This window comes from Heloderma suspectum, chromosome 1, assembly GCF_057233095.1.
Source record: "Heloderma suspectum isolate Gila_16-S chromosome 1, 16-S_ref, whole genome shotgun sequence".
Lineage (NCBI taxonomy): Eukaryota > Metazoa > Chordata > Lepidosauria > Squamata > Helodermatidae > Heloderma > Heloderma suspectum.
In genome coordinates, this window is record NC_139458.1 from 73,470,748 (window position 1) to 73,483,655 (window position 12,908).

At 43.1% G+C, this 12,908-nt stretch overlaps 1 protein-coding gene across 8 annotated transcripts in view; it reads right to left on the reverse strand.

The window, feature by feature from the left end:
- UBR1 (ubiquitin protein ligase E3 component n-recognin 1) overlaps positions 1 to 11,185 on the reverse strand; it is a 112,894-nt gene extending 101,709 nt beyond the window's left edge. For 3 of the 8 annotated variants that reach the window (XR_014789637.1, XM_084847638.1, XM_084847656.1), the window contains exon 1: positions 10,652 to 10,832. Coding sequence is in view for 7 of the 8 variants with exons in the window: in XM_084847638.1 (XP_084703764.1) it covers positions 10,652 to 10,732 (81 nt within the window). In the remaining variant the exon portion in view is untranslated. Of the gene's footprint in view, positions 1 to 10,651; positions 10,833 to 10,897; positions 10,991 to 11,044; positions 11,110 to 11,161 lie in introns of those variants that run through there. The other 5 variants (XM_084847648.1, XM_084847629.1, XM_084847611.1 and 2 more) reach the window with 4 other exon arrangements.
- Between the last annotated feature and the right edge of the window lie 1,723 nt (positions 11,186 to 12,908).

Sequence of the window (12,908 nt, forward strand, 5' to 3'; positions counted from 1 at the left end):
ACAGCTTGATTGTAGATGATGGATCATGCAGTGTGCTATGGACAGCTGGAAGCATGTATGTATGGGTAGCAGTCAGTGTTCTTCTGGCATACAGTGGTATTTACACAACTGCTGCATAGTTGCTCTGTGGTTCCTGAAAAATGTTAAGTACTGATGTGCAAATTTACTTTTCCCCCTCTTCCCTCCCCACCCTTTTTTCCTTTCGTGTCATGTTTTTTAACCCCGTGGGCAGGCACTATCTTGTTATATTGATGGTGTATAAGCACTCTGGGAATGTTTTCAGCTGAAGAACAGGCTTAAAATGCTTTAAATAAACAACTACGTGATGGAAAAAGCACCACCTTACACTGGAAAGCCATTGATCATTTCATTCTACTCAATCTTCCAGCTCCCACCTTAAGCACATCACCTGATCCATTATCTACTGCTACAATGCAACTACATTTGTTCTAGTTCCTTGGACATGGAATCACACCTGCAGGATCTACTTTAGGCACTTTTACGATACGCATGCAACAAAGCAATGAAAGAAATTGATAACTAGCAGAACAGCAGTCACTAGTAATAATACTATTTGACTTGCTATACTAATGGCCCCACTGATCAAACTGTCTCTCTCTCTGCCCAAGTTTATATATACCTGCCACCTAAAGATATACTTCATGCATTTGATAAAGTGGGCTCCAGTCCATAAAAGCCTATAGAACAATACCTATGTTTATCTTAAGGTATTACAGGGCCCTTTAAATATTTGTTAAAAGTGGTTTATGTTTCCACTTTCCTTTTGTATTGCATATACCAACCATGCCTAACCTGGTGCCCTCTAGATGTTTTGAACTTCATTTCCAGCCCCAGCCAGCATGGCTAATGTCAGGAAAGCTGAGAGTTGTAGTCCAAAGCATCTGGAGGGCACCAAGCTGGGGAAGGCTGGCATACATGAAGAACAAACTCAGGTTTGACTTATGGCAGTTATGTAGCCAAAACCAGGTTAGTGAGAAACAAAAGGGAGGTATCAGCACTCTCATGGGAAACCTCAAGGTTTGTGGCGATAGAAAAAATATTTAGCAAAAAAACCTAAGGAGAAACCCTCCTGGAAACAGTCCAATTAAGTCTGAGCATGCACAGTGGCCATAGAATACTGATTGTCTATTGAGGGGGTGAGAGAACTGGAAAACTGTGTGTGTGTGTGTGTGTGTGTGTGTGTAGGGGGGGACTGAATGCATTATCTTGAAAGAAGCCATGGCTAGCAAGAACACATTGACCTCGTTCTCACTTAATGCCAATTCATGGATTGCTGATCCATCCAGACTGGTGGCCATCGCTACTTCCTGTGGTAGCAAATTCCATAGTTTAACTATGCGCTGTGTGCAGAAGTACTTCCATGTATCTGTCCTGAATCTCCTGCCAGTCAGCTTCATAGGATGACCCCGGGTTCTAGCATTTTGAGAGAGGGAGAAAAATGTCTCCCTATCTACATTCTCCACACCATGCATAATTTTGTACACCTCTATCATGTCTCCCCTTACCCTCCTTTTTTCCAAGATAAACAATCCCAGCTGTTGCAACCTTCTGTCACAGGGGAGATGTTCCAGCCCCTTGATCATTTTAGTTGCCCTTTTCTGCACCCGACAACCCATGTTTTAAATAACTTGTGGGGTGTCATTATGTGTGAACTTGACCATTTTATTTCAGGCCCCACTTGCACTTTTAAAAATATTTATAAACTGCTCTACGTTAAAACTAGCTCTCCCCCAGGGAATTGCTATCCTGGCCAACAATAGCACTCAGATACCATGATCACATAATCATATTGTAATGAGGTGATATGCTACACATAGATTGTGAAATCATATTTTGTCTCATCTGGTATGGTGTGGTGTATATTCTTTACAAGTTCTGCATGAAGAAAAAAACAGTAAGGAAACACTATGGAAGGATGAATAAACAATAAAGATACTGCTTGCATGACACACTAAAATTAATATAAAGCTCCATACAGCAGTGCAATTTAAGTTAATATGTTGACAAGTCATACTCTTTATAACCCTATTAGCCTTGAGTGGAGAATTCCAGCTGTTTTGACAGAATAGTAGGGAAAGATACAAAACAGTGTAAATGACCTGTGGGAGTAAATGGCTTCAAGTAGAAATAACTCGATGCAAGATATAAATATTGAAGTCTATAATGCTTTTCTGCCCAGATATAGTTATTTGCTATAGACTAGTAAGAGCTTCACAACTTCGAATCTTCAAAGATCATGCCTCAATTAGAAAAAAAAACATTGCGGAGAAGCCCCGATTCTGCCAGGATAACAACTGAATTTAAAAACATCCAGAGCCGGGGATAAGAGGGGGTAAAACTTAGTCTCATTTGAAAGGACAGAACAACCCCCTGCTCAATGCAAGAAGCCTGATTCCCAGGCGGTTGCCCATCCAACTACTGACCAGGGCTGACCCCGCTTAGCGTCCGAGATCAGACAAGCGCACGCAGGAAAACAGCACAGCGCTCAAGTGTGAACCGAGCCCGCGCATTCGATGAAGCACTGCAACAGGGAAAATAGGTGAGTGTGAATAATCACGTTTTAATGCGAGAGCGTTTAACCTGATGGGACCCCGAATTAATTGCGATGGTGGGTGCAATGTAGATCGACCCAAAGCCACTATTGGGTACGTACAACCTGATATTTTCTTGCACTGCCAATAAATATACTCATTCTTTCTGGGCACAGACTGGAAGGTCAAAGATAATGGATTCCAATAAATGTGATACAACCTGCCTCACATGTGACTTTCTCCCCAAGATGACTTGGCCTTATTGTTAAGAGCGAACTGGGCCACAGTTTGAAAAGGGTCATAGTGTAAGCACAATTTTCAGCCAAATTGTAGATTCCAGCTATTTGTTGGAAATACATACTTAGCAAAAACATGCTAATGGTCATGAGCCAAAACTATAAGCAATTTCACATGCATATAAATAATTAGAACACAGCACAATTGGTATGCAAAAGCAACATCTCAAACTGATGTCGGGCACCACTGTGAACCAGTTCCAGGATGATGCACTGATACAATTTGGGATAGTGCTACTACACAGTCACATTTCTATGCTGACATTTAATATAGGTATTTTCAGGGTAGGTTACATAATAAAAACAGGGTTGATAAATATCAATGATTTTTTTAAATCCAAAAAATCTTATGTTTCAATTTCAATCAGACTGTTAAAAATTAAATCAGATTTCAAAACTTTCTTAAAACAATTAGTAAAACAACAGCCTAGGTGAAAGATATCATCATGAATACTAATTATACAATATAGAATAAGTATATTCTATGAATATGTTAACAGCAGTTTATGGAGTTGGGAAATAACCTGATCAGCCCTATTCTGCACTGCAGGTGGCATACAGAAGTGCATGTGCTCTCTCTCTCTCTCTCGGCTTTGCCTCCCTCTAAGTGCAGTGACAGAGAAGGTCAATTAACAGAGAATTTGGGGAGATGGAGGAGGAGTCTGGATATGAATGCAAGGGATGTTGCTGTTCAGTCGTTAAGTTGTGTCCGTCTCTTCGTGACCCCATGGATCATAGCACGCCAGGCCTTCCTGCCCTCCATTCTTTCCCACAATGTGCTCAAATTCATATTCATTGCATCGGTGATGCTATCTAGCCATCTCATCCTCTGCTGTCCCCTTCTCCTTTTGCCCTCAGTCTTTCCCAGCATCAGGGTCTTTTTCCAGGGAGTTTTCTCTTCGCATTAGGTGGCCAAAATATTTGAGCTTCAGCTTCAGTATCTGTCCTTCCAATGAGCACTCAGGGTTGATTTCCTTTAGGATGGACTGATTTGACCTCCTTGCAGTCCAGGGGACTCGTAAGAGTCTTCTCCAGCACTACCATTCAAAGGCATCAATTCTTCGGCGCTCAGCCTTCCTTATAGTCCAGCTCTCACAGCCATACATTGCTACTGGGAAAACCATAGCTTTGATTATACGAATCTTTGTCGGCAAGGTGATGTCTGCTTCTTACTATGCTGTCTAGCTTTGTGTACTTCTATTAAAAAATGATTATATAGTATCTTCCTTACTAGTGATTTAAATTGTGTTTTAAATAATTAAAACTGAGTCCTTCAGGGAAGAGATTTAAATCATGATTTTAATAAATTTGATTTAAATCAGATCAACCCTGAATAAAAATAAACCATACTAAAAAAAACTAGATTAAGAAATATAAAATGGTAGATAAAAGCTAGCAGCAAAAATTCACAATTTCAGAATTTAAATACCTGCAATTTTTTTAACAATGTCTCTGTACTAAACAGGTAGCAAAGTAGACACCAGGCAAGTCTCCCTTTGGAAAGCATTCCATATTAGAGTGCCACCACTGAGAAAGCCTTTTCCCCCATTTGCCACCTGACTCATTTCTGATGGTTTAGCACCTGGAGGGCTTGTGATCATGATCTGAAGACATTGGGCAGGCTAGTGTGAGGCAAGCATTTCTTCAGGTACACTGAGCTGTGTAATTTCTTCAAAGTTGTGAAGCTTCACAACTTCAAAGCTTCGAAGATCATGCCTGAATTAGAAAAAAAAACATCGCGGAGAAGCCCCGATTCTGCGAGGATAACGCCTGAATTTTTTAAAAAAACATCCAGAGCGGGGGATAGGAGGGGGTAAAACTTAATCTCATTTGAAGGGATACAACAACCCCCTGCTCCGTGCAGGAAGCCTGATTCCCAGGCAGTCTCCCATCCAAGCACTGACCGGGACCGACCCCGCTTAGCTTCCGAGATCAGACAAGCGTGCGCACATCCAGCCCTTTGCTTGTTGCTGAGGAAACAGGGGCTGCTGAGGAAGCTATGTGATCGGGAGTCGGGAGAAGACATGGGGCCGTCAACAGCTGTGATTGGACAGGAGGGAAATACAAACACCGCCGCATATGGACAGGTGGGGGAGGGGACTATGACTGGATATGGTAGTGAACGCAGAAAATCAGAGCACATTAAGGGGAAATACCGGGATATTAGGGTATTGAAAGTGGGAGCACGGAAGTGGGAAATTCCGGTTCCAATTCAAGGCGGCTACTGCATAGTGTGAAAGGCGGGCAGTGAAACCTCATTGGAAGCGAAAAAAGGTGGTAAGTGTAGATCCAGCCACAGTTTTCTGCTTCTCACAAAACCTATTTATTTCTTGATTATGTAGAAATATAAATTCAAAAAACTGGAAAAGTAATGACATTTCTCAAAATGCATTCAATGTTATTCAAGATCAGCATCAGGAAAGACAACCACCTTCTCTTCAAAAGAAGAAGAGCCATGCTGGATCAGACCAAAGACCTACAGTCAGGGCCAGAAATATTGGAACAAGGATAACTGTTTTGGCAGTTGGCCTCTGTACACCACCACATTGAAGTTGAAAGGAAACACACCCAGATGGGAGCGAAGTCAGGACTTTCAGCTGTAATTCAAGGGGTTTGACAAAAGTGGGACACTAACCATTCAGGAAGTACAGCCAGTGGCATACACACACACACCCATCGTTGGTGGCTCATAAGTAATGGAACGAACCAACATCATTTCAAACTTACGGATCGCCTTTAATACCTGGATGAAAATCCTTTGCAGTCAATGACTGCCTGAAGTCTGGAACCCATGGACATGACCAAGTGCTGAGTTTCCTCCCTTGAGATGCTTTGCCAGGCCTTTACCGCAGCTGCCTTCAGCTGCTGCTTGTTTGTGGCACTCTTCACTCTTCAGTAAGTGAAAAGCATGCTCTATTGGGTTGAGATCCGGTGACTGACTTGACCATTGAAGAACATCCCACTTCTTTGCCTTGAGAAACTCTTGGGTAGCTTTTGCTGTATGTTTTGGGTCATTATCCATCTGCAATATGAAGTGGCGTCCTATCAGTTTGGCAGCATTTGGCTGAATCTGAGCAGAAGGTATAGCCCTATACACTTCAGAATTCATCCTGCTGCTTTTATCAGCAGGTCATCAATAAACACCAGTGTCCTGGTTCCACTGGCAGCCATACATGCCCATGCCATCACACTGCCTCCACCATGTTTGACAGACGATGTGGTATGCTTGGGATCATGAGCTGTTCCTTTCCTTCTCCATACTTTCCCCATAATTCTGGTGCAAGTTAATCTTGTTTTCATCAGTCCAAAGTATCTTATTCCAGAACTGGGCAGGCTTTTTTAGGTGTTTGCTGGCAAAGGCTAATCTGGCCTGTCTGTTCTTGAGCGTTATCAGTGGTTTGCACCTTGTTGTGAAGCCTCTGTATTTACATTCATAAAGCCGTCTCTTGACTGTAGATGTTGACAATGATATGCCTACCTCTTCAAGAGCGTACTTGACCTGGCTAGATGCTGTGAAAGGGTTCCTCTTCACCATGAGCAGAATTCTGCGGTTATCCACTTTAGTTGTCTTTTGTGGTCTTCCAGGCCTTTTGCTGTTGCTGAGCTTGCCAGTTAATTCCTTCTTTTTCATGATGTTCCAGACTGTTGTATTGGCCACTCCCACTGTTTGTGCTATCTCTCTGATGGGTCTATGTTGTTTCCTCAGCCTAATGATGGCCTCCTTCACTCGCATGGACACTTCTTTTGACCTCATGTTGGGGGTTCCAGTGAACAGCTACCAAATGCAAATGTAACACTCAGAACCACCTCCAGGCTTTTATCTGCTTGATTGGTCATGGGGTACCCAAGAAACAGGCCACGCCTGGCCATGCAGCTGCTTGTCAGCCATTTGTTCCATTACTTATGAGCCACAAACGATGGGGGGGGGGTGTATGCCACTGGCTGTACAACTGTTAGTGCCCCACTTTTGTCAAACCCCTTGCATTACAGCTGAAAGTCCTGACTTCGCTCCCATCTGAGTGTGTTTGCTTTCAACTTCAATGTAGTGGTGTACAGAGGCCAACTGCCAAAACAGTTATCCTTGTTCCAATATTTCTGGCCCTGACTGTATCTAGTCCAGCATCCTGGCCAATCAGATGGCTACAGGAAGCTGACAACAGGACATGAATTCAATAGCACTCTTCTGTTCATATTCCCCAGCAACAGAGATATTCTGCCAGTGATACTGAAGGTAATCTGCAGTTATCATAACTCCTAATCATGGACAGCTTTATCCTCCATGAATTTGTCTAAATAAGTAATGCTGTTCTTAAAATGTACCTTCAGAGGAATCATATCCACAATACCTGTAAGACTATGGAAAAGGAAGGCAACATAGGACAAGATATGGAGGGAGCAATCCTATCTGGGTCGACGGTTGCCTCTGAGCCTGGGGGCAACCGCCTATCCAGTGCAGAGCGGGAGGAGTTGTGAAGAGCGGATCTCCTCCTCGCTCCCCCCGCCCGGCTTTTGAGGCTAGACAGCCAATTTTGGCTGTCTAGCCGTGGGACCTCAGGGCGCAAGAAGCGGCAGCCAGACGACATGTAGGATGTGTCGTACCAGCATTCCAACTTCCCCGCCCTGGCACGCACCCAGGAATGCCCCGTTTTTGCCGTTCTGCGCTCCTCCTCGTTCCACGCTGCCTACGAGGCGGTGCGGGAGGGGGTGGAGGTTGCTTCTTAGGAAACCAACCTCAGAGCGCAGGCTCCGAGGTTGGTTCCCGGAAACCTACCTATCCTATAGCCATCTAGCCACTGACTAGCAGTCATAGGATTGTGCCCTTATTTAATTAAATATTGTGCAAGTCTACATGATCCTTCTTTGACTTGCATATTGTTTTCAATACTTCTCAGTCTGTAATCCCACATAATTCTACTGTGCATTCTACCACATATTTGCACATGTGTGTTAAACAAAGCAGGATGATAAGGACAGTCAAGTTACCGAGGGTAAGTGTTCAACTCAGAATGGTTTGATCATCTGCACAGCTCATTTTCCCCTTCTACTTTCTTTTTTTGTTGGAAATTATTTATAATCTTATCTTTTAATCGTTAGCTTGTCTCATCTTTGATTATTTTTCCATGGGGCAGCATCTAATTGAACACTAGCACTAATGTAAATTATGTTGCGCACATAAGAGATCTCCAGCACAATGCCAATAGTGTTAGCTGGCACAACCGGATTTTCCAGAAAACCCGTTGCACCAGCTAACGCTACTGATGTTGCGCTAGAGGTCCCTAATGCTAGTACAATGTAATTTGCTTTAATGCTAGTGTCCAATTGGATACTGCCCATGGCTTCTGATGGCTCTCTTCCTTTAAATCCCATGGAAATCTCATAAGTCTGAGTCTTTGACTTCCCCTGCCCCCATTCTTTCTTCTAAATTATCTCTTTCTAGGTGCTTATTTGTTGTGGTGGTATTCACTACCATTTTTACACTCATGTCTATGGTACCAAATCCAGGTTGGGCATGTTATTTACCAAGGTAGTTAAACCAGTTTTTTTAGCTTGGTTGAAACTACCCCTAATTCTTCCTACCTGGAAAACATAAAGCCAGTTTAAGGCATTAACACTTATTTCAATACTTTTCCATCAATACATACCCACTGTTATAATTACACTTAGTTCAGTTTTAATTACATATTCAAGTTGTGATAAATCCAGCAATAGATTCCTAGGGCTATGCATCTAAAAAATAAAATTGCCAAAAATATATGTAGTTTATAAATTAGATTTAAGAAATACTGAAAAAGTTTATCTAAACAAAATTCAGACTTCTATACAATGCAATATTATCTCTGTTGTGACCTTCGGACTTGTTTCACAGATGTTAGCAAGAATAATAGTAGTCCCATTCTCTCATTCCACAGCATTTTACAAAACTTTTCCTAACATGGGATGCCATTCTACTCACTTTATCCTTTCCTGTATCTGCATCTAAAATCTGTTTCTACATTATGGTAGGTTTTTGCGTGCCAATAAGCACATACAAATACACATGATAGTCCATCAGTGATTGGATTATTTTAAAGGGAAAAGTGACAAACAAGGGCCAAATCCTTTCCTAATTGCTCACATGTGTTTTAAAGAGAAAAACAGTATACATGTGTGTGTTCTTATCTGACACATGTTCAACAACCAACATCCCTGGGTACCTGCAACCTATTACAAAACATCACCTAAAGAGAAGCCCTCAGATGATTTACCATCTACATAAACTCTCAGAATGCCCATAAACTGGATCATGCAGTTATCACCTTTGCTCATTTTGAAAATAAAGGTCTTTGACATGTCTCATGGTATTCATACTTCAATTTCAAGTTTGAAGTATGATTTCAACAGCAACTTATACTAAGGTTAAGTTGCTGTTGAAATCCAGCCAGCCCAAGAGAAAAGAAACTGTCTGAAATTCAATTTGTTTTGCTTAAACAAAAACTGAAAGAGTTTGTGAATCTGAAAACTCCCCTTGTTTAATGAACTAAAGTCCATTGCTAAACAAATGGTGCACTAACTCACATGATCATTATCTATTTAAGGTATTTTCGTCTTATTTCTCCACCTTTGTTCCTTGTCACTACAAACTCACTTATTACAAAGTTATTACATTTAATACTTTCCAGCCTTCTCATGTCACCCGTACTTCCCCTTTTTGTTCTGCACAATTTCTTTAGCTCCCAGCACATCTTTTGCTCTTCCATTACTTACTTTCATACATTAACTCCTTTCCATAGCTCTTCTTTAATGAAGAAATCCTAGTAAGTTTGTTCATACAATTATATTTAGCAAAGGTTTACCAAAAACCTGATGGCTAAAAAATGACACTGGTTTTCAGAGCGCACATCTTACTTAATGGATTAATAACACTATACAAAACACATTTAACAGTGCTTTGCTATATCAGGCCCAAGAGTCTGAGTAAGTGAAAAGATTGTGGCCTAGAAATCAATCTACCAAAGAGAATGGCAGAAGGTACAATTTGCTCTTTGGTCTCAGAAGAGTCTTCCTCCTTTTCTATCTCCAACTTCACAGTAATAATCTTCAGCCTGTTTCAAGTCACTCTAGTTTAATTTATACAAATGCTTCTTTTTAATTAGCAGTGCAGGTAAATGTCCTAACATTCTTGTTCTGGTTGTGAAAAAAGATCACCTTCCAGCGGCAAAGCTCTTCTCAAGGCTGCTTCAGGATTACTTTGTCATGTTCCAAATGCAGTCTTGTCAGAACATCTGTTTGTTCCACGTTTATTGAGGTGGGGGATGAATACTAATATTTAACAAAGCAGCTCCACCTGAAACCAAATCACTTCGTTCTAGCCCTGTACGACTGAGAAAACATTTTAGACACACACACACCCCTTTTTGCAGGTCATTTAAAATGGGTTTTGACAGCATGCACGTAGCATTGATCAACGTGCAGGTGTCCACTGCCATTTGACAGAGCCGCAGGGATTAACCATCTGCAGGACGGCAGACAATTAAGGAGCCAGTCACACCGAGCACTTCAGGAAAAGACCCCTTGCAAGGCAGGCTACAGCTAGCAACCCCACTGTGTGGGCTGCATGGGGCATTAATACCCTCGGAGTACAGTCCTGGCTTCTCCTCTTCTTATGGCAGACATAGCGGGGGGGGGGGTACAGAAGGCTCCCCGCATAGCATATGAGCTTCAATCCCTATAGGGCTTTCTCTACCCAGGAGGAGCAGAACCGCGTCTAGCACAAGGGCTTAATCCCACAGCCGAGAAGACCCCACAACGGGCGCGGAATCTCACCCTGGCCAACTCCGAAGGTTTGACGGAGGCAGAGCAGCCTGTTCCAGCCATCCCTCCCGCGCCGTCGCCTGCATCCGCCATCTTAGGAGAACGGACAATCTGTAGGCTGAACCCCGCCGAAGGCCTACCGGAAACCAGCTGCGGGTGAAAAAGCGGAGGAGGATGGGATTCGGGAAAACTTGACCCTGCGCTAGATCCTAGGCGAATCTGGTCCTAAGCGAAATTGAGCATGCTCAGATCACTCACGCATGCTCAAGAGAGCACTTGCGAAGCGTCTCTTGCTGCTGGGAGAACTCTGGCGGCTGGCTCTTGAACGGACGAGATGTCAGGGTGGGATACAGCGTGTAAACATGGGCGGGTGGTATATGTGTGTGTTGGGGGGGGTACACTGACCTCAATGTTTCATCAGGAATCCTTTACGGGGAGCCCCTCCACCAAGATCTACATAAGGTGCTGCCCCGTGCACGCATATCTGGAGAAAAGAAGTCCTATTGAACTTCATGAGCTTACTTTCGAGCAGTAGTGTAGTGGCAAATTCAGAAGTGCAGGGTCCCTTGTGACAGTCACAGCCACACCCCCTTTTAAGATTATACAGCCTTCAACTGGGATCCAAAAACAGTGCAGCTGAGAGTAAGGCAGTGGTATTTCAACTGGACGGCTGAGAAAAAATGCTGGGGTGTTAAAATCTTTTTCACTCACTCAAACATTTTAGGTTTTCAAAATATACTTTATGGAAGCTTCATCCTCTCAACTCAGCCCTCATGGACAAATCCCTTCTAATTTAAACAGCCCACTTGTACACTCCCTTAGCACCCCAACATTACCCATTAGCCTTCCCTAAGTGCCTTCACTATATCTCCCCCTCCAACAGAAACGTCCACACACCCAGCTGGATTGAACTACACACACACACAGAGTGGTGTACTGGTAAATTTTGAAATGCAGAAGCTCATTGTGACAGTCTCCAAGGCCAATCCAAAAGTTTCAGGCAGCTGTGTCAATCCATATCAACAAACCAGTTCTAGGAGTTTTCATCTCCACCAGGAGCATGTCCTTGATAAAGCAAATAGGTCTTAATTGCCCATTCCAGGCCAAGTCATCCCAAGTACGTTGCATTCCAACATTGAACAATATATTGTTGCTTGGAAAATTCATTCCCCCCACAGCTACAGTGAGGATTGCAGCTAAGCTCAGAGGGAGCAGGGAATTCTGAGGGGGGTGGCAGATGACATCAGAGTCCCTGCTAATGAGAAAGTGCTGGGGCTATGTCCCTGAAAGCCCTGCCTCCACTACACCACCGCTTTCAAGTAAATGATGTTTAGGGTCGGTGTGCCTAACAGTATTTATCATTGTCACAATTATTTAATTTGCAAACAGTTTCCATTTTTTTCCTCACTCAAGTTCTTTGTGTTCATGGAAGACTGAAAACTGTAAGTTAAGTCTGGCTTTCTGGGTCCAGTTTGATTACATTGGCATGTATTGTATCAAATGCAATTAATTCATTCTAATCCACTATGCAACTCCATAAAATACTGTGAATGAAGCAGGATGATTGCACAATAAAGACTTGTCGCAGGAAGCCAACAAGGTGATATGGCTGCAAAAAAGGCAAATGCTATTTTGGGCTGCATTCATAGAAGCATCGCTTCCAAATCCCGGGAAGTACTAGTTCCCCTCTACTCAGCACTGGTTAGGCCTCATCTGGAGTACTGTGTCCAGTTCTGGGCACCACATTTTAAGAAGGATGCAGACAAACTGGAGAGGGTTCAGAGGAGGGCAACAAAGATGATCAGGGGACTGGAAACAAAGCCCTATGAAGAGAGACTAAAAGAACTGGGCATGTTTAGCCTTGAAAAGAGAAGACTGAGGGGAGAAATGATAGTGCTCTTCAAGTGCTTGAAAGGTTGTCACAGAGAGGAAGGCCAGGCTCTCTTCTCGATCGTCCCAGAATGCAGGACACGGAATAATGGGCTCAAGTGACAGGAAGCCAGATTCCGGCTGAATATCAGGAAAAACTTCCTGACAGAGCAATACGACAATGGAACCAGTTACCTAGGGAGGTGGTGGGCTCTCCCACACTAGAGGCATTCAAGACAAGGCTGGACAGCCATCTATCAGGGATGCTCTGACTTGGATTCCTGCATTGAGCAGGGGGTTGGACTTGATAGCCTTGTAGGCCCCTTCCAGCCCTACTATTCTATGATTCTATGAAGCACCCCAAGAACCAGCTTCCCCAGCTACAACTGGTATGCTGGGG